This window comes from Dipodomys merriami, unplaced genomic scaffold (assembly GCF_024711535.1).
Source record: "Dipodomys merriami isolate MVZ:Mamm:240054 unplaced genomic scaffold, mDipMer1.0.p SCAF_19, whole genome shotgun sequence".
NCBI lineage: Eukaryota > Metazoa > Chordata > Mammalia > Rodentia > Heteromyidae > Dipodomys > Dipodomys merriami.
The window spans coordinates 2,556,147-2,577,748 of NW_027203270.1; the positions used below are offsets into that span (position 1 = coordinate 2,556,147).

The following is a 21,602-nucleotide window of genomic DNA, read 5'->3' on the forward strand; positions in this document are numbered from 1 at the left end:
CTTACTGCAATGAAGCTGAAAGAGACCCATCCGTTCTTGTCAAGGGAAATGTGGAAGGGGGAAGGGGGTACTTCATGCACACTGAAGGGAGAGTGATTGTCATACCAACCTCTTTTTTTTCCCGTGAGGCTTGAACTCAGGGCCTAGGTGCTGTCCCTGAGCTCTTTTGCTCAAGGCGAGTGCTCTACCACTTTGAGCCACAGCATCACTTCTAGTTTTCTGGTGGTTAACTGGAGATGAAAGTCTCAAGGACTTTCCTGCCCAGACCAGCTATGAACCCAGATCATCAGATCTCAGCCTCCTGAGTAGCTAGGATTACAGGTGTGAGCTACCAGTTCCTATTACCAACCTTTTCGAACCATCTCTACTCACACCACCCTGGTTCCTATGCCTCTATCTCTCCCCTGAATTAGAAAAACAGCCTCCTGACAGATCCTGATTCTGCCCTTGGCCTCTGCCAGCTACACAGAAAATATGACCATGATCCTGGCTTCCTCCCAGGCTCTTCAGTGGCTTCCTATGCACTTGGTGTAAAAGCCACCATCTTTTGAGTGGCCTACTGGCCCTGTGTCACCTGGCTTCCCCATGGGATGTGCCTGCTTGGCCCAATTTCCAATGTATGATAATATATTCTGAGTGCCTAGCTCCTGTCCCCTCTCTCAACCACTTTAGACCACAATCAGGGAAGGGCAGAATTTTTGCCAACTGCAGCTATGAAGGAGCCCAAGTCCAGCATTGCCAGAACTCCTGGTTTCCAGGAGAAACCACATATCTGGATTTTTTTTAAATGTCAGATCTGATGTTTAAGTTTGGGAAAATAATATTTTTTAATTTAACATGGAGCTGGTCAAATAAATCAGAGGCCACAGATCTTTAATTTGTGGTCTCTGGCCTTGTGTAAAGAAGCAGAAACCAGGCTTGAAAGGCAAGCTCAGAACTTTTTGTGGAATGGGATGTGGGGATGAAGATAGCTCTCAGAGGGCCCCTTGTTTATAGGTTCCAGTGCAGCCACCAGGGGGAGCTCAAGGCTTCCTTCCTGGGACCACATCTGTCACCTTCCACCCATATAGAGCCAGCTGCCTAGAGGACAAAGAGGATGCACATCTGGAGTGACAGACAAAGTGGTCCAAGACTTTTGGGCCCACGTGACAAGATCTCTTCAAACTCCCCTTGGGATTTCTCGTGGGATGCTCCAGTATCCAGTTGCTCAGGCTCCTCTAGCTGAATTCCTGGAGCTCAATCCTATGGTGTTCAGGTGTACATGAGCAGCCTGCCCTCATCTGCAAAGCCAAGGAAGAATGGGTTCCGTGGGATGAAAGAAAGACCCAAGGATCCCTTAGATTTCCAAGCTTGAACCCTGGCTGGATGGGGATAACTTTGGTGTGAACTACCAGGAGAGGACCAGCAGCTAGCCAACAGCAGGCTGACTTAGAACCCTAGGCCCACTGTGGTCTTGTATGTCCAATTTCATGTAATGGAATGGAATCTCCAGTGGGTTAGTGTTAAGAGGTGGGTCTTTAGCTGGTGACAGGATTTTGGAGAGTTGTACTCTTATAAGGAGGGTGAAGGCCCTTTTCAAAGATGCTTATATGCAGAGTGCAAAGGTACATCCCTGTAATTCCAGCAATTGGGAGGCTGAGGCTGCAGGATGGCAAGTTCAAGAGCAGCTTGTACTATATTAAAAATAATGATAATATGGAAGTGGAGGTGTGGCTTGAGTGGTACAGTCCTAGCTCTGAGCAGAAAAATCTAATCAGGGCTTGAGGCCTTGAGTTCAAGCCCTACAATTGGCACACATTAATAATAATAAAATAATAATAATAATAGTAATAATAGATATCAGGGACTCCCTGACCTCTTCTACCATGTGAAAACACATAGCGGTTACCATCTCAGAAGGAGTGAACCTCATCAGACACTGAGTCTACAGTCTACTGGTGTCTTGACTTCGGACCTCCTAGCCTCTAGAACTACCTGAATTGAAACATAAATTTCTGTTGTTTATAAATTATTCAGTCTGTGGTGTTTACTTATAGGGGCCTAAACAGGTTAAACCCAAGGCCAAACATTCTTCTATCTGTATTTTTTTTCCTTTACTTTTCTTTTTTTTTTTTTTTTTTTTTTGTTCTGGTCCTTGGGCTTGAACTCAGACTTGGATGCTATCCTTGAGCATTTTTAGTCAAAGCTAACCCTCTACCACTTGAGCCACAGCTCTACTTCTGGCTTTTGTTGTGTAGTTAATCAAAGATAAGAGTCTCACAAACTTTCCTCCCTGGGCTGGCTTTTGACCTTGATCTTCAGATCTCAGCCTCTAGAGTAGCTAGCATCACAGGCATGAGCCACCAGCCCTTGGGCTAGTTCTGGGAAGTGATTCAAGTCCAGGGCCACCTGGTGCTACAGCCTATGTTCTGTGTGCCCATTGGCTCTTCCCTCAAGTGAATGCAGTAGTGAAGCAGAAAGGTCCAGAATCTAGCCCAGGGACAAGAACAGAACTTTAGGTCATTGAGTCACATGACCTGTTTGTTGGACATAAGACCCTTCTTTATGGCCTCTAACTCCTAACTGGACACATAAGAAAGCTCTTTGGAGTCAAACAAGAAGAGCCTGGGGTCTCTGAGTCTGATTGAATCCCTTGTCTCCCTAAGCTGCGGAACCAACTTCTCATGGCTGTGTCATTCTTCCCTCTTCCAAGACCGCTTCACAGAAAAGAGGTCCTCCTTGCTCCTCTGACACCTTTTATTTAAAAGGACCCCATCTGGTGAAAATCTGTAAGCTGAGATTGAAATCAAGGAAGTAGGAATGGAAAGCAAAAATGAAGTGGGGGAGGGACCAGAGCCCGCCAGCATCGCTCACCCTGGTGAGGTCCAGCAGAAAGCCTGGCAGGAAAGGTTAATGGACCCCACTTTGGAGTTGAATCAGCAGCCCTTCCAGGGTCCAGAGCTGCCAGCTTTTCCTGGCCTCTCCCCAGCAGCTAAAGTCTCGTGCCTCTCTCAGCTCTCTGGATCCTGTTTGCTCATTGGCTTGGCACAGAGAGAGAGAGAGAGAGAGAGAGAGAGAGAGAGAGAGAGAGAGAGAGAGAGAGAGAGAGAGAGAGAGAGAGAGAGAGAGAGAGAAGGAGGAGAGAGAGGGAGGGAGGGCATAGAGGGAGGGAGAGGAGAGAGAGATGGAGGGAAGAAGGAAGGAAGGAAGGAAGGAAGGAAGGAAGGAAGGAAGGAAGGAAGGAAGGAAGGAAGGAAGGAAGGAAGGAAAGAAGGAAGGAAGCAAGCAAGGAGGCAAGCAAGGAAGCAAGCAAGGCAGGCAGGCAGGCAGGCAGGCAGGCATCATTTGCTGGTACCAGTTGGAGAGGGCAAGAAGAGGCCTGTGCAGCTGTGCAGAGGTAGTGGATATGAGGGCTGAGGATGGGGACAGAGCAAGAGCCTCTCCAAAGCCCACTAGGTACTAGGAACTGGTGATTCATGCCTGTAATCCTAGCTACTCAGGAGGCTGAGATCTGAGGACCTGGGTTTGAAGCCAGCTGGGACTAGAAATTCTTTTCTCTTCTCCAATTAACCACCAAAAATTAGGAAGTGGAGCTGTGGCTCAACTGGTAGCATGCTAGCCTTGAGCAAAAATGCTCAGTGACAGCATCCAAGGCCTGAGTTCAAGCCCCAAGACCAGCACACACACACACACACACACACACACACACACACACACACACACACACACACACACACACACACAATGGTGATTGGGATCTGGGATGTGGGCCTTCCTTCCCAACCCCACTCACTGCATTTAAACTCTTGTACTCAACTTGCCAAATAACACAAGTTCGGTTGATAAACCTCCCTCCAGAAAGCCTTCCAAGAGAAAGCCTTCACTGTGAAAGCACTAATCAGGTCCAGCGAGTAGTCTTTCAGGCACCTTTCCCTGAAATGCAAGAATCCTGTTTCTAATTTACTGATTATGTAACAGAAAAATGTCTTTGCTAATTTTCTAAGAAGAGCACATTAGCCTGCTTAGGGATCTCATGTTTCCTTGTGAAATCATGAATGATATCAGTTCCCTTTAATAAATGGAACCCAGAAGGAACATCCAGAATAATTGCTTTGTTTATTAACATGCAGTGATTAACATTTCAAAAGTAATTTAAATAAATACAGGGTGAATCTGAAATGGGGCCCCCAAGGTAGTGATTGGGACAGAGTAAGCCTGCATTCATTTGAACTTGGGATTTAAATTTGTGTTTTCATTAAGGCTTTCCATGGTGGTGACATATGCCTGTAATCTCTGTGCTTGAGCAGGGTGATTGGACCAACCTACACTATATAGCAAGACCTTGTCTCAAAATAATAATGATGATAACAATTAATAGATGAAATGAGATGCTGCCTTTCTAAGGGGAAGGGGGCTGTTTATCATGGAAATATACAACCAAGAGTCCCAGTTCATGGTCAGGAAGTTCAAGATCCCCCCACAGGCATCAAGACAAAGACAAAGAAGCTCCCCAAGCCCTGTCCTTTTACCTGTGTGCCTCAAACTTCTTATGGCTTTCTGGAGATGGAGGCAGCAGCACAGGACACAATCCATGGAGATTCTTGGAGTACCAATTTTGAAAGCAGAAGAGAGAATTGATTTTTCCCCCCAATTGTTTCTGAGGTTGCACTGTATTTTCCCAGACTATTCTTGAACTTCTATGCTCAAGCAATCCTCCTGTTTCAGACTCCCTGATATGATGGGATTACCACGGTACCCAACCAAAGTCTTATTTCTTTTTATGCTTTCCAAACATCCCAGGTAGCTCAGACAAGCTAAGTAATGACATCCCCCTACAAGATATCTACATCCTCATTCCCCTGATATGTTACCTTGATCATCAAAGATAGGGGAAAAAAGTCTTTGGACATGCGATTGAAGTAAAGATTTTGAGACAGGAAGATTGTCTTGTCCAGAGGATCCTAAATGCTACCACATGTATCTAGGACAAGAAAAACTTCACCACACACAGAAGAGGAGGCAATGTGAATACAGAGGCACCGGCTGGAATGAGGGGCCACAAGCCAAGGAATGCCAAGAGTCTCCAGAGAAGCTGATAGACGAAGACAATATATTCTTCCCTTGAGCCTTGGGACAAGCACAAATCTGCCAACACCTCAACTTCAACTCTTAACGCGGCTAGTGTAACCGATTTCCAACTTCTGGCCTGCAGGACAAAGGTGTTTTGTTGAAAGGCATCAGGTTTATAGTTTGGTTTTTTGGTTTGCTGTTTTGGTTTTGGGTATGAGAGATTGAACTCAGGGCTTCGCACTTGCTGGAAATGCAGCACTTGCTGGAAATGCAGCACTTGAATCATGCTCCTAATTACTTTTCATTAATTTATTACAGTCACTACTAGAAACACGAACATTGCTGTTGGCTATCGTTTTTCTTTCAAGTGCTTCTGAGCTAACACAGTTATTACTTCCATCTCATCGTAGCAACACTGTCTGTGAAGTCACAAGTTTGAAGTACATAAATTAACTATTTAAAGCCTGGTGCTGGAGGCTCATACCCGTAATCCTAGCTACTCCAAAGGCTGAGAGCTGAGAATTAGAATTCAAAGCCAGCCTGGGCAGAAAGGTCCATGAAACTTTTATCTTCAGTTAACCACCAAAAAGATGGAAGTGGAACTGTGGCTTCAGTTTACTCAAGGCTTGAGCAAAAGAGCTAAGGGATAGCGCTCAGGCCCTGAGTTTAAGCCCCAGTACTGGAAAAAAATTTTAATTTAGTATCATTTTATTTACCTGTATAACTGTCTATTGAGACAGTCTCTTTGTGTAGCTCAGGCAAGCCTTGAATTTGTAACACAGCCTGACCTCCAACACAAGCTGCTTCTGCCTCAGTATCTAAAGTACAGGGATTACAGGTATGCAATACTAGGCCCATTTTCAGTATTCTTCCACATGCCCCCCCCCACTAGATCATCAGTGGAAAGACCCTCCCACACACATATGCACACACTTTGTGAAACACTGACCCAACTTCATACAGCACAGAAAGAATCCATGTTGCAGCTGGGCTTTCAAATTTCACTTTCAAATAATCAGAAAAAAGAAAGAATCAGCCCCTTTAAAAATAGAAGCCATCACTCCTGCAAAATTTCACAGAGCCCAGGGTTTTAAATGCAGAATTTAGCAAACTCTTCAATCATTCTTAGTTGAGTAACTACCATATAGATAAGGACTCTTAAAGAGGAAGGAAGGAGCCATAGAATGTGCTGGGAAGGAGGTAGATCTGGTGGCAGACTAAACACCCAGAACTATACACCCCCATGATTCTTCTCTTATCTCAGAACAGAGAAATTCACAAGTAGTGCAGGAGTAGTATGGGGGGAAAATGCAGAGGTAGTGTGGAAATATTATGAATTAGTTAGAGCTCCCAGCTGGAAGAGCATCTGCCAATCATTAAAAAGTTCCCCAGGTGCATACCTGTAATCCTAGTTACTCAGCCGGGCAAGTCCTGAGGATTGTGGTTCAAACCAGCCCAGGCAAGAAAGTCTTTGAGACTCTTATTTCCAACAAACCATCCAAAAGCTGGAACTGGAGCTGTGGTTCAAGTGGTAGAGTACTAGCCTTGACTGGAGCTGTGGTTCAAGTGGTAGAGTACTAGCTAGCCTTGAGTACAAAAACACAGATACAGTGCCCAAGGCCCTGAGTTCAAGCCCCAGGTCTGGAATGCGTGTGCACACACACATAAGTTTCCCAGGACTCAAACAGGAAAACAGGGAGAAAGTAACTCTCATTCTAAGAGTTGAAGCTGCAGAAATTAGCCTGGTTTAGGATTATCCTGTTTCCAGCCAGGCCAGTCTTGCTTAAGCCTATGAGTGGATATAGGTGGGGCAGGCACTATGATTCAAATACATCACCCAGAGTTTCATCTGTTGGAAAGGGGCCCCTAGTATAACAACATTGCCAAGTGGGAGGGAGGTGACTGGGTCAGGAGAGCACGAATCTTCTCTGCACAAACAGAGAAGATTTTTATGTTCTTGTAGGAATGCCTTTGTTTATATGAGCACTCTTGCTCTATCTCATCTTGGGATGCTTGGCTGAGTTCTAGTGTAGCAGGTAGGGTCCCTCCAGGTGCCAATGCCATGCCAGCCTCTAGACTCTGACCTATATATACCTCTTTACTTTATAAGTTACCCAGTCTCAGGTAATCTGTGATAGCCACAGGAATACAACTAAGACAACTGGCTACTGACAGCCATCTTTCAAAAGGAGGCAGGCCTGGATTTGAACCAATATTGCTCTACTTCTTTCTTTTTTTTTTTCTTGCCTTTTATTCTTTTTTTTTTCATTTTTTTTATGGGAGGTTTTGTTGTTGTTGTTGTCATCATTGTTGTTGTTGTTTTCAGTACTGGGGATGGAATCCAGGGCCTGATGCTAGTTGGACAGGTGCTCTACTACTGAACTACCCCGACTCTGTTTTAAGTTAGGATCAAGATTTTGCTCTGTCACCCAGGCTTGTCTCAGGCTTATGGTCCTCCCACCTTGGACTCCTGAGTGCTGGGATTACAGGTATGCATCACTCCTCCCTTCAACTTCCCCTTTACATGCACACTGTTTCATCACAAAGCCTTACTGCATGCTTCAAATAAACTTGACACAAAGGTTAGGGAGCAGATTCTCAAGTTTAGTTTACACATTACTTCTACTGTTGAGAAAAGTCATTTGAGAGCCAACTTCTGTTTATTTCTTTATTTTTAGTTCTAAAAGACAGATAGCTTGAGTGAGCACCAGTGCATCACACCTGTAATTTTAGCTACTCAGGACACGCGATCTGAGGGTGATAGAGGCTAAGCTATCAGGATCGGAGTTCAAAACCAGCCCAGGCAGGGAAGATCATGAGATTCTCACCTCCAATAAACTAGTTAGAAAAGGCCAGAAGTGGTGCTGTGGCTCAAGTGGTAGAGTGCTAGCCTTGAACACAAAGAAGCTCAGGGACAGTGCCCAGGCCCTGAGTTCAAGTCCCAGGACTGGCAAAAAAATAAAAATAAAAGAAAAAGAAAGAGAGGGAGAGAGAGAAAGAGAGAGGGGGAGGAGGAGGAGGAAGAGGAGGAGGAGGAGGGAGAGAGAGAGAGAGGGAAAGAAAGAGGAACAAAGGAACAAAGGTTGGATTTTCTGTTACTTACAATTTGAAAGTCTCTGACAATCCAGAGCTGAGTCACTGACTGCCTCTTGTACTCAGGCACATGATGGAAAGTTGCTTGCCTACTTTGGCTGGGTCATGCCCTCAGCGCAGGGGATAACCTGTACAGCCATACTTGGGAGGCCTGAGACTGAGGAAGATTTTTTTTTCTCCTTGAAGTAGCTCACTTCTAAGATGGCCTGCACTGACGCCTTGCGTGGGGCCATCTTGAACCATAGAGATATTCTAGATATGTAACCAACACAGCCAGGTACAGGTGGCTGCCACCTGCAACCTTAGCTACTCAGGAGGCTGAGATCTGAGGATCACAATTCAGTCAGCTCCAGGCAGAAAAATCTGTGAGACCCTCATCTCCATTTAACCAGCAAAAAGCTGGAAGTATGGCTCAAGTGGTAGAGCACCGAACGTAAGTGAAAAAGCCAAGTGCGAGTGAGAGGTCCTGAGTTCAAGTCCCAGTACTAGAAGAGGGAAAAAAAAGTGTCACTGCTAAAGCAGTGTCACAAAAAACACCAAGACAACAACCTTATGGAAAGTTCTCATGTGGAGAAGCAGAGAACACTAGCCCACAGCCCAGTGAGGGTGCCATCTTGAAAGCATATCCTCTAGCCTTGGTCAATACTCAGATTATAGGCATGAGCAGCCAGGGACATAGTCAGGAACAAGTTGTAACCTCATGAGAAATCTCATCAGAATTTTCCAGCTCAGCAAGTACATTTTCACAATTCGTCCTCCTGGCCACCATCTTCCCTTCCAGGCTCCTCCTTGATTTCCTTGGACTGCCTCTTTCCTCTTAGAATCATCCTTGGGCTGGGCACAGTGGTGGAGACTGCAGTCCCAGCTACTTAGGAAACTGAGACAGGAGGGTAGCTCAGTTCGGAGCCTTTCTGGGCAACATAATGAGAATATGTCTTGAAAGAAGGAAGAAGAGGAGGAAGGGAGAGGAGGAGGAGGAAGAGGAGGGAAGGAGAGAGAGGAGAGGAAAGAAAGGGAAGGGAAGGGAAAGGAAGGGAAGAGAAGGGAAAGGAAAGGAAAGGAAAAGAAAGGAAAAAGGAAAGGAAAGGAAAGGAAAGGAAAGGAAAGGAAAGGAAAGGAAAGGAAAGGAAAGGAAAGGAAAGGAAAGGAAAGGAAAGGAAAGGAAAGGAAAGGAAAGGATGTGTATCTCAATGAACAGGAAATTCCATGTTCCTTGTGAGTCTGCTAACTGTCCCCTGGTCTGGACCATCTTCCTAAAGTATAGAGGGAATAAAGTTCCCACATCTCCTTCCCATGGAGAGGTCTGGGCAGTCAGAAGAGCCCCATGAATTCTGATTTTTCTCAGGGCTTTGGTAGAAGGGGGCTGGGCAGCAGTATGCCACCATTGTCATGGCAACATGCTCCCTGTTGGGTCTGGGCTGTACTCCCAGGGAACTGGTGCCCAAGTAGAGTGGGCATCTGAAGGCAGAGGAAGCAGAAAGGGCCTGAGGCAGTGAACATAGCAGGTGTCCCGCTCTCTCCAGAGGCAGATGGCTAGGGGGAGCAAAACCAGCAAGCCCAGCAACTAGAAAAACGAGTACACTCCACTGAGTGCTGATCAAAGTCATCCACACAGACAAGACTCTCCTCTGTCTGCACTGCACATAGATAATTCCATTTGGTGGCCATAACATGATCAGCTCTGGCCTACAGGTGACTTCTCGTTTCTGACAATAAAACTCAACAAACCCTTTCATTCACTATGCCATTGGTCACAAAACTTAGCTGGACATTGAGATCATTTGAAAAAAAATCTTTCTTTTTTCATTTTCTGTTATTTTTGGCAGTGCTAGACTTTGAGTTCAGGACCAAGCTTGCTAGGTGTGGACGCTACCACTTGAACCACATTCACAGCCTTTGTTGCTTTAGTGACATTTTGCATAAGGTCTCACATTTTGCCCAGGCTGGCTAGACTGATGGCAAGCCAGGTGCTAAAAGGTGTGCATCATCATGCCCAGGTTTTTATTGGTTGAGAGAGGGACACACAGACTTTTTTTTTCTCAGGTTGTCCTCAATCTCTATCCTTCTGGCTCCAGACTGTAATCTATCTATCTAGTGACTGGAAATCTGGTGATAAAGAAATAGTAACAAAGGGGAGCATAGGTCAAGCCGTACAGACTTGAACTCCAGGAGTGGGGCGGGGGGTGGGGAGGTGGGCAGGCCTGGATTCAATTCCCAGGACTAGAATGAGGGTAGGGAAGATGAGAAAAAATGGTATCCCTGAATTTCTGCCTTCCAGGTGTTCTGAAATCTCCAGGAAATTGTCACCTGTGCTGTAGCCAAGTAATGGAAAACATTACTCTAGGCCCAAGGTTCTGAGCTAGATCTGTGCATGAGAATCATTTTGGGGGAACCAAAAGAAGAATACAAACATCCCCAGAACCTCCTCACTACAAACTCCCTTAAGTTGATCCCATGTATATATGTTTTTTTCTTTTTAGCAAATCCGGCCACAGCTGGCATTGCCAACTTAGACCAACATGGGCAAAGCTTTCTGCTGAGAATGATCTGAGGAATGGAGGAAGAACTGGAGGAATTGTAGGCTGACCTGGGTATTGTTTTAGCTCTAGTTGGATACAGGTTGCCTTGAAATTATGAAGACACAGTTATTATCTATTGAGACAATAGTAACCTGGCATTGTTACTTTTGTATGTCTTGCTCTAATACCACGTCACTAGGAGACAGCTGTTCCCAGAGGCTTCCCTAAAAGGCTCACAGAAAACTGGGGTCAGCATTCAAGGTCCTAAGTCTCAGGGATATTAGGCAGCCAGAAGGAACCTTCAGCCTGGGTAAGGGAGTGGTGGGGGAGGGGGACTCATGAGAGCTTAAGTATGGGAGCTGCTAACTTACCTGGGAAAGAGCCACAGGGACAGAGTTCAAGCCTCAACACACACACACACACACACACACACACACACACACACACACACACACACACACACAATTGGAGCTCACTATTGCTAAGATCTATAAGGAGGAAGTAACTCTCTTTCCTGCTTCCCATTCATTGCTGGCTTCTCCTAGGCGACCAGTAATCAACTACTTAATTTAATTTCAACCAGGAAATGAGCTGTTCCCACATAAATGAATTTGCCCAATAATCAAAATTGTTGATTTTACTTACAAATACTTGAGATAATTTGGAGTCTTTTAAACCTCTATAGATGAAGAACCTTAAAAAGATGCTATACACTGAGTTGTCTTGTGTGTGTGTGTGTGTGTGTGTGTGTGTGTGTGTGTGTGTGTGTGCTTGTACTGGGATTTAAACTTAAGCACTGGGTACTGTCCCTTAGGTTTTTTTTTGGCGGGGGGGCACAAGACTGGTCCTTTGCTACTTGAGCCACAGCTCCACTTCTGGCTTTTTGGTGGTTAATTGGAGACAAGAGTCTCATTGACCTTGCTGCTGCCCAGACTGGATTGAATTAGGATTCTCAGATCTCAGCCTCCTGAGTAGCTAAGGTTACAGGCATGAGCCACCACCCCCTAGCTTTTGTACACATTTCTTGCTTTGCTTATTTAAAATTTCTTTTGTTCAATTCTCTCTGAATTCTCGATTCCTAAAGTAGCTAGCATATTGGCTTCTGGGAAAACAAGATTTCCTGTACTGTTTCTCCCAGCTTTGAATACCCAAGGAGGATACTATCAGGTCCTTTTTGGGCTCCAAGATGATTACAGGCTGGACAGATTGCAAGGCAATTTACAAGAACATTCTTAGGAGGCCTTTTGTCCAGTCACTAGATCCATGTAGAGTATTCCCGTTTCTAGGGTACTGACCTTCAGGTGACCTTAGAGAAGGTTTAGGAAACCTTTGTCTGTGAGCCTGTTGGAAAAGCTAAGAAGTTACCTAAGCCTGAATTCTATTTCCTCACCCAACCTCACAGGCTTCAGAAAGAGAAAACAGAAAAAGCCCATGAGACTATTATCTCTAATTAACCAGCAAAAAGACCGAAGTGGAGCTGTAGCTCAAATGGTAGAATGCCAGCTTTGACTGGAAAAAGCTAAAAGACAATGTGCTGGCTCTGAGTTCCAGCCCCAGTATCAACACAAAGAAGGGAAGGGAAGGAGAGGAGGGGAGAAGAAAGGGAAGGGGAGGGAAGGGGAGAAGGAAAATACCCATGCTAACTGGCTACCTCCTCACAATGCCAAGTCTGGAAGTTTCTATCTAGCACTCTGACTTTTTCTATCCAGCCAATGTCTTTTCTCCTGGTCAGAGCCCAGCTCTCTGCATTAGGCTCCCTGGACTTTTGGTAGAGATGACTCTTGACCCCTGACATCCTCTTACATCCTTCCTATGACCTTGGGCTACAGATGTCACCACTCCCATTCTGTGGATGGGAAAATGGAGGCAGACACACTACAGCCACTTGGCCTGACCATGTGATTAGTAAGCAAAAAAGTTGGGATTCAGAAGGGCCTCTTCATTTGAGTTTTCATTAATAAACGGAGAGCTAATTATAGTCATTGAAGAGACTGTTCCCTCTGTTGTGATGAATTCAGAATTTATTTTTAGCCTTCAAAGAATAGAGACTAGAGGGGGGTTGTACCAAGAAATGGGCTATTGCTGTAAATCTTTCCTTGGCCAGCCCTTTCTTTTAGGCAAAAACCAACTCTCCACCACACCATGCATTAGTAAGTAGCTTTATTTTTACTTTTATTATTTTATTTTGTGGAAGCTCCAAACTCTCCAAGGATTGAGGTCCTAAGCCACATTTTTGTGTTTGTGCTGGTCCTGGGGCTTGAACTCAGGGCTTGGGCACTGTCCCTAAGCTTTTGTGCTCAAGTCTAGCTCTCCACCACTTGAGCGACAGCTCCATTTCTGGCTTTTTAAATTGTTAACTGGAGATAAAAGTCTCCCAGACTTCCCAGCCCTAGCTAGCTTCGAACTGTGATTCTCAGATCTCAGCCTCCTAAATAGCTATGATTATAGGCGTGAGCCACCAGTGCCTGGCTTCCTGAACAACATTTAATAAATACAGAAAAAAAATAATTTTTACACCTTGATGGTGGGGGGGAGCTGTTTACAGATGAAAACATCACACTAAGCCATACGGCTGGGAAAGGAAATTAGTGTAAGGTATATTAAATAGGTAGGTTTCATTAGGTAGCTGGTGAAGAGACCATCACAACTATTCAGGCAGGAAAAGTAGCTGCCCCCCCCCCACCGCCCGCTGTGCATGGTGGAGAGGCATGGCCAAAAAGGGGAGACCCACCCCCAGGGCCAGGACTTATTAGGAGCTAGCTTCTCTGGAGGGGGGCAAAAGAAGCAGAAGGAGTGAAATAATCAAGGCAATGTCTCCCTCCCTCCTTCTCTCAGATAGATAGATTAGATAGATAGATAGATAGATAGATAGATAGATAGATAGATAGATAGATAGATAGATATCCCTCTCTCTCCAAGTATGTAAGTATGTGCAGGAGGTGTCTAACTTGTGTCTCTAGGCAGATTCAGGTCTGGAAGGACAAGTGTTTATAAACTTCTGAGTTGAGCTTTCTAAGCTTTTCTTCAGATCTCCATTTTCTGGGGGCCAAATTTTCCAAGCTTTAGATATGTTAATAGAGACCATCAAGTTGGAGTTGGGTTTGGTACCAGAGACATTTTTCTGTACATGGTTTCTGTTCAGCAGCAGCTAGTTGGATAGTCCCTTGTTCTTTCCTCCCCAAGGGTCATCTGAAAGACTTACCTGCTGTGCAATAATGGAACCAGAAGGCCTTAAGTCCACACACCCTGGGCAACTGCTGTGCAAAGACTTCAGTTTTATCCTTTGATCTTTTTGTTTAGGAGCAGAGGATGCAACTCATGACCTCCTGTATGCAGGCCACTGAGTTACCACCCCAGCTACAACCTTCTACTCCTGTCATATTTGGTCCTATAACTTAAGATCCTCAGAAGCATCTCCTTTCTCTTTTCTCCAGACTTCCTTCACAAGTGACAACTTTAGCTTTCCCTCAAGGTAGCTGGGGTGGGACCAGCCTTTCTCCTGGCTTCGGAGTCTGGGAGGGAGGGAAGGTGGGAGAATGGAAAAGTTGGACTCTGATTTCTCTTCAGTCTCCTCTTCAGCCTCCCTTCTATCCCTGTGCCCTTTTCTTACTGCATATTCTCTGTCCCTCTTTTTCCCTTATTTTCCTTTCTTCGTTTAATCAATGCTTTGTTAGGTTAAAATCGGTTTCAGAGCCGGGCACCGGTGGCTCATTCCTGTAATCCTAGCTACTCAGGAGGCTGAGATCTGAGGATCGCGGTTCAAAGCCAGCCCAGGCAGGAAAGTCCGTGAAACTCTTATCTCCAATAAACCACCAGAAAACCGGAAGTGGTGCTGTAGCTCAAGTGGTAGAGCACTAGCCTTGAGCTGAAGAGCCGAGGGACAGTGCTCAGGCCCAGAATTCAAGGCCCACGACCAACAACAAAAAAAAAATTTTGGTTTCAGACAGCTGGGTGCTGGTGGCTCATGCCTGTAATCCTAGCTACTCAGGAGGCTCAGATCTGAGGATCCCTGTTCAAAACCAACCCAGGCAGGAAAAAGTTCATGAGACTCTTACCTCCAATCAGCTAGCAAGAGGCCAAAAGTGGAGCTGTGGCTCAAGTGATAGAGTACCTGCCTTGAGCCAAAGAACCAAGGAACAGTGCCTAACCCCTGAGTTCAAATCCCAATACCAGAACACACACACACACACACACACACACACACACACACACACACACACACACACACACACACATGTATAAAGGCTTATCTTCTCCAGCCAGTGGCACCACTGGGAAGTAATGTAGTCTTTAGGAGGTAGAGCCCAGTAGGAAGAAGTTAGGTCTTCATCTGGGTACCCTTGAAGAAAATAAGGAGGTCCTGAATTACTTTCTCCTCTCCTCTCCTCTCCTCTCCTCTCCTCTCCTCTCCTCTCCTCTCCTCTTCTCTCCTCTCCTCTCCCCTCCTCTCCCCCCCTCCCCTCCTTTCCCCTCCCCTCCCCTTCTCCCCCTTCCCCCCCTCTGCTTTCTAGCCACTATGAGTGAGGTGAGCAGCTCACTTTGGTACACACTTCTACCATGATGTGTTGCCCAGACATTGGCTCAAAAGCACTAGGGCTAGTGGAACACAGACTAAAAACAGTGAGCCACATGAAACTTTTCTACCATATAAATTGATTATCCCAGGTATCAATGCAAAGCTGACTGCCACATCTCTACATGACAACAGGGTCACATCCCAGTTGAATCTATTCCAGGGAGGGGGATTGAGGGGTCAACAGATGGGCCATAAGGATGCTGTGATCAGCACAGAGGATGCTGGGTTCAGGTCAAGTTTCCAACAGGCTTGCAGCAGTGCATGAGGGCCCAGATATATCACATCCTCACCAATGTCTGTGTTTTCTGTTTTCTCTTTCTGCAGAGAGAGAGAGAGAGAGAGAGAGAGAGAGAGAGAGAGAGAGAGAGAGAGAGAGAGAGAGAGAGAGAGAGAGAGAGAGAGAGAGAGAGAGAGAGAGAGAGAGAATACCAGTCCTGGAACTTGAGTTCAGGGTCTTTTGTTGTTACTTGGCTTTTATACTCCGGGCAGATGCTCTACCACTTGAGCCACAGGTCCACTTCCAGCTTTTTGGTGATTAATTGGAGTTATGAGTCTCACAGACTTTCCTTTCCCAGTCTTGCTTTGAACCATGATCCACAGATCTCAGCCCCCTGAGTAACTAAGATTGCTGTCATGAATTGCTGGTGCCTTGCTATTGGTACCTCCTATGAGTCTGATTTGCTTCTCTTTACTAATAAAGTTGAACATCCATTCATGTGTTCTTGGCCATTTGAATACCACTTTATGAAATACCTGTTCAAGCCTTTCACCCATTTTTGTTTAGTTCTAAATTGGGCAACCTCTATGATTTAAGTATGTGCCATACCCCCAGAGGTTTACATCCCAGAGATGTAATTGTGTTAAGAGTTGAAATAAGGCCTACAGAGAGGTCACAGGGGACATGGCATTCAGAAGGAAATAATGCCCATCCCTGGGCTAAATTGATTTCATCAAGAGTTGCTGCTATAACAAGTTTGATCTTCGTGGCACCCTCTCCAGCTTCCTCTCTCGTCTTGAGACCTCTCCTACACACACCCTTTCCAATCTCTATGTTGCATGAAGCACCATTGCTTTAAGCCAGTGAGATTGTAGATGACTGATTACAGGTAAAACCAGGAGCCAAAATAAATGTGTTTGCACTATAAAGTGTCCAGCCTTGGGTACTTTGTTACAGCAACACCATCATCCATCCTTACCTTTTTCTGTTTTTTTTTGGAGGGGAGTCCGGTCATGGGGCCTGAACTCTGGGCCTGGGCACTGTCCCTCAGCTCATCAGCTCAAGGCTAGCGCTCTACCACTTGAGCCACAGCGCCACTTCTGGCTTTTTTCTTTTTGCTTATGTGGTGCTGAGGAATCGAACCCAGGGCCTCATGCATGCAAGGCAAGCACTCTACCACTGAGCCACCTTCCCAGCCCCCCTTTTTCTGTTTTTATTTTAGTTTCATTTGTCTATTTTTTTAGGTAAGGTCTCATTTTGTATTCCAAGCTGGATTCAAACCCAGGATTTTCTTGCCTCAGCCTCAGAGTGGCAAGTGCCTCTTCTCTATCTTTTCATTGTTGATCTGTAAAAAAAAAAACAACAACAATTAACTATTAGATTAATTATAATTATTGTAATGAATTGGTGTTATCTTTACTTGGCAGTACTGGGGTTCAAACTCGGAACCTTACTATGCTGATGTGATGCTGTTGAGCCATACTTCTAGCCCTGGTGTGTGTGTGTGTGTGTGTGTGTGTGTGTGTGTGTGTGTGTGTGTGTGTGTGTGTGTGTGTGTGTGTGTGTGTGTGTGTGTATGTGTGTGTGTGTGTGTGTGTGTCTATGTGTGTTGTTGTTGTTGTTGAACACACTGGGATTTGAACTCAGTACCTTGAGCTCGCTTGGCAGGCACTCTACTATTTGAGCCATTCCATTAGCTCCAGCACTGTTTTTCATTGAGCATTTTTAGGATAAGGTCTTCCTTCTCACCTGGGCTATCCAGGTAGTAAACTATCCACATGGTTTAGCTTTTCATCATCATCTGCTCACAGGTATGCAGCACTGAGTCTAGCTTCTCTTCCATAGAGATAGAATCTTCAGGACTTTTCTGCCTGAACTGGCCAGGCACTAAGGCCCTCCCAATTTCAGCCTCCCATTTAGCTTTGAGATTATAGGCGTGAGCCACCAACATATGAAAGCATTTTATCTATATCCCTAGGCCTGGGGTGCTGTTCAGGTTTTAATATGTATTAAATAGCTCTTTAGGTTGTTAAATGAACCAGTGCATTGTGAGTGGGGAGAAATACAATTTGGTAAAGAAGGTCTGTATTTCTTTTTTTTTTGTAATAACTTTATTGAAGTATAATTTACACATAAAATATGTTTGTTTGAAGTCAGCAGTTCACCAAGTTGTGCAATCATTACCATAATCTAATTTTAGAACATTTTCACTACCCCAAAAAGAAACCTTGTGTTTGTTTGCTTACTTCTGTCCCCAGGCAACCATGGATATATTTACTGTTTCTACAGCTTTATCTTCTCTGGACATTTCAGATAAAAGGAATCAAATCACATGTGGCCTTTGGCATCTTTAGCCATAATGTATTTGAGATTCATCTTTGTAGTGGCATCCGTCAGGAATTCATTCCTTTTCGTGGCTGACTATTCCATCTTCTAGGTATACCTCATCTTTCTATTCATTAACTAATGAACATTGGGTTAATTGATTTTTATTTGTTTGTTTGTTTTTCTATTTTGAGATAGGGTCTCATCTGTATCTCACCCACCCAGGCTGGTCTTGAACAGTAATTTTCCTGCTTACACATCCCAATTTCTGGGATTACAGGCATCTGCCACCATTTCCAGCAACCGATGGACATTTGGATTATGCCTACTTTTTAGCTCTCCCGACAACGCTACCATGAACACAAATATTTATATGGACATTTTTTTTATTTTTCTTAGGTAGATACATGAGAGAATTGCTAAGTAAATTTATGTTTAAAGTTCTTGTTTTCTTTTCTTTTCTTTTTTTTTGCAGGAACACTATATTTATTGGGTCAATAATTCATTTTTTAGCAATACAAGTACAGAATATATCACAATGCTGGTTATAAACATTCTTTTCTGTTTTTTTTTGAGACAAGGTCTAGGTATATAGCAAGCTGGCTTGGAACTCATGACCCACCTGTACTTCTCCCTGAGTGATAAGATTATAGTTGTATACTACCTTACTCAGCTATATTTAAATTTCCACTTCAATTATTGCCCTGGAAATCTTAGTTCAATAGGAAGTGTTAGAATCAAGTATGGTGGTGCACAACTGTTATCCCAGTTACCCAGGCAACTGAAGCAGGAGGATGACAAGTTCAAGGCCAGCCTGGGTTACATGGCTAAGATCATATCTCACAAAAACTACCAGGATCATGGAACTAGATAGATCATGATAATTACTAATACTGAAGTATTTAATATATCAGACTTTGCTCTAAACAGTTTATGTGTTTAATCATTTAATCTGCTTATGAACTATATAATGTAAATAATGCTATATCATTTTTATAGTACTGAAGAGTGAATTCAGGGTCTTGTGCTTGCTGGGTATCATCTTTTATACACGAAAAGGAAAATAAGGTTCAGAGAGGTCAAGTAAATTTCCAAGGCCACCCAGCTTGAAGGTGGCAGAACTGGGGTTAGGGTATAGGCAATCCAGAGCTTATAGCCATTCACTATAGTCAACTGTCCCAAGTCTCATCTTCAGTACTTAACTTCCATTTATATTTATACCAAGGGGAGATAAGACTGAAGGTGTTGTGGCTAGTCTGGTAGGGATGTAAGTTCCAACACTGCTACTGTAACAATCTCCTTTTCTTTCTTTTCTTCCCTCCCTCCCTTTCTTCCATCCCTTCCTCCCCTTCCTCTCTCCCTCCCTCCCTCCTCTCTCCCTCCCTTCTTCCTTCTTTCCTTCCTTCCTTCCTTCCTTCCTTCCTTCCTTCCTTCCTTCCTTCCTTCCTTCCTTCCTTCCTACCTTCCTTCCCCAGTTCATTACCTGGGTCTCCTGGGAGTGTTTAGTCTGCCTGTAGTTGAGAAATTTCAAATCTTCCTGACATCACAGGTGGCTGGAAAGTAAGGCCTAAGAATTCTGCTTGGCAGGTGGCTGCAGAGGGTCCACACAGAGCCCAGCCATGCCATCAGATTTGACATTTTACCCTTTTCAGAATTTAGTCTGATTAATTTTAGAGGCTGTTTGTATAATCAGAGATCATGGCTCTGTTCTCTGTTTCATGTTTTGTTTGGGGAATCAAAATTTAAGGTTTCAAAGACACAAAGCAAGTACTCTACCACTGAGCCACACTCCCAGCTCTGAAATGGTCTCATTTCGCATTGTGACAAGAGTTTCACTGTGGAATCCAACTGGCCTCCAACTTGAAGTCATTCTGCCTCAGTCTCCTAAGTGCTGGGATTACAGGTGTGCACCACCACACCTAACTGCATCTGTGTCTTGAGTGTGACCCCCTCATACAGGGTCAGTTGTGAAATTTTCCACTGGGGCATCGGATGGACACTTAAAAGTTTGGATTTTGGAGCATTTTGGACTCCAGAGTTCCAGATTAGGAATGCTCAATTTTTACTCAGAGAGATTAAAGAATCTCATTAATTACAGGTTAAGGATCGTACTTTAATTTTTTTTTTCTTCCAGATTAAGCTAACAAAATACCTTTTACTTCTGTGCTCTTGCTTGGCGATCAGCATTTTGTGTGTGTTTGCTGGACCTGGGGCCTGAACTCAGGGTCGGGGCACTGTTCTCGAACTGTTTCTGCTCAAGGATAGCTAGCATTCCACCACTGAAGGCACAGCTCCACTTTCATGTGTTTGGTGGTTAATTGAAGATAAGAGTCTCACACACTTTCCTGACTTCAGATATCAGACTCGGATGCAGCTAGCATTACAGGCAGGAGCCACCAGCACAGAGCTGAGATCAACTTTTTCAGTCTTATCTTTGTAGTACCTGGGCAGGGAGCATGGTGGCCTCCTACCGTTTGTTGACTGAATGAATGAGTGTATGCTCCACAGCCAGTCCATCTAGATTTTCAGGAGAGTTGAACCCAGAAGGGGCCTTCCTTTTGTAGATAAAAGGGAGTGGGGGGACGCGGGTGGTGGAGGGGGGAGACAGGATTGCTTTCACCTTTCACCTTTCCTGTTTAGTCCCTTGGGCCTGACCCCAATGCTACCAACGACTCCAATCCATCTTCCCCTCCCCTCTCCTCTCCTCCCCTTCCTTTCCTACCCGGTCCCTCTGGTGTGACTGGCTTTGCCCTGGGCTTCCCTGCTCAGGCTCCAGACTTCCCACCTGTCATTCACCCATTGTTCAGTTTCCGGTGAGTCAAGTTCAGCCCCAGGTTCGCCTTTTAGGATGACAGCTGCACACATTCCCTCATTGACACCTAGGAGGCGACGCCCTCCCGCCACCGGCCACCCGGGCCCACGCGATCGCCACCCAGGGGCTTTGCCACCCCCTGCGCGGGCAAGGGGGGGACCCGCCTCCGAGCAGCGCACCCCCCCCCGCGACCTCCCTGCACACGATCTGCACGACCCCCACACACACACACCAACCCCTCTACCCGCTCCCAGCCCTTGGCAGGCGTGGCAGTCCCGGCCCGCCCCCGGCCCGCCCCCCGTCGCCTAGGACCGGCCCCGGCCCGGCCCCCTCGCTTGCCGTCCGCGGAGCTCCGCCGGCCAAAGGCGGATGCTCTGGGTCCCGCCTCCCCGGGGAGCGGCGCCCGTCTACGCGCCAGGGCCGATCTCCGCGGCCGCCGCCCGCGCTCCGCGTCCCCGGGAAGTTGTCTCGGGAACCCGCGACCCCCCCCACCCCCACCCCGCCAGGTCTCCTAGCCCTGGGCCCCGCCCCCCGCCGGCCCGGGGGCGTCGCCCGCCCGCGCTGCCCGGCCCGCGCGCGAGTCCCCCGCTCGGCGCCGGTCGTGCGTCCCCTCCCGCCGGCCCGGGGACCCCCTGCGAAGCTCCCCGGCGCGCGGGAGCCCGGGGGGTAGGGGGGAGCCGGGCGCCTGGGACCCCGCGGAGCCGCCGGCCCAGCCCGCGCGGGCTCGGCGGGCATGCAGGCTGCTCGGTGAGCCCCGGCACCGAGGCCATGTCCGGGGCGCGCTGCCGGACCCTGTACCCCTTCTCCGGGGAGCGGCACAGCCAGGGGCTGCGCTTCGCGGCCGGGGAGCTCATCACGCTGCTGCAGGTCCCGGACGGCGGCTGGTGGGAAGGCGAGAAGGAGGACGGGCTCCGCGGCTGGTTCCCCGCCAGCTACGTGCAGTTGCTGGAGGTAAAGGGGTGGAGGGGGGCCCGGGACGCGGGGTTTGCGGGGTCGGGGGGGAGGTGGGCC

General features: G+C 46.3%; 1 protein-coding gene across 1 annotated transcript in view; it reads left to right on the forward strand.

Annotated features, from left to right (window-relative positions):
- Positions 1 to 20,954: 20,954 nt before the first annotated feature.
- Positions 20,955 to 21,602, forward strand: part of Gas7 (growth arrest specific 7) — a 210,202-nt gene continuing 209,554 nt past the window's right edge. Inside the window, exon 1 of the mRNA XM_070026964.1 lies at positions 20,955 to 21,542. Within this exon, the coding sequence (XP_069883065.1) occupies positions 20,961 to 21,542 (582 nt within the window). The 5' untranslated portion in view covers positions 20,955 to 20,960. The remainder of the gene's footprint in view (positions 21,543 to 21,602) is intronic.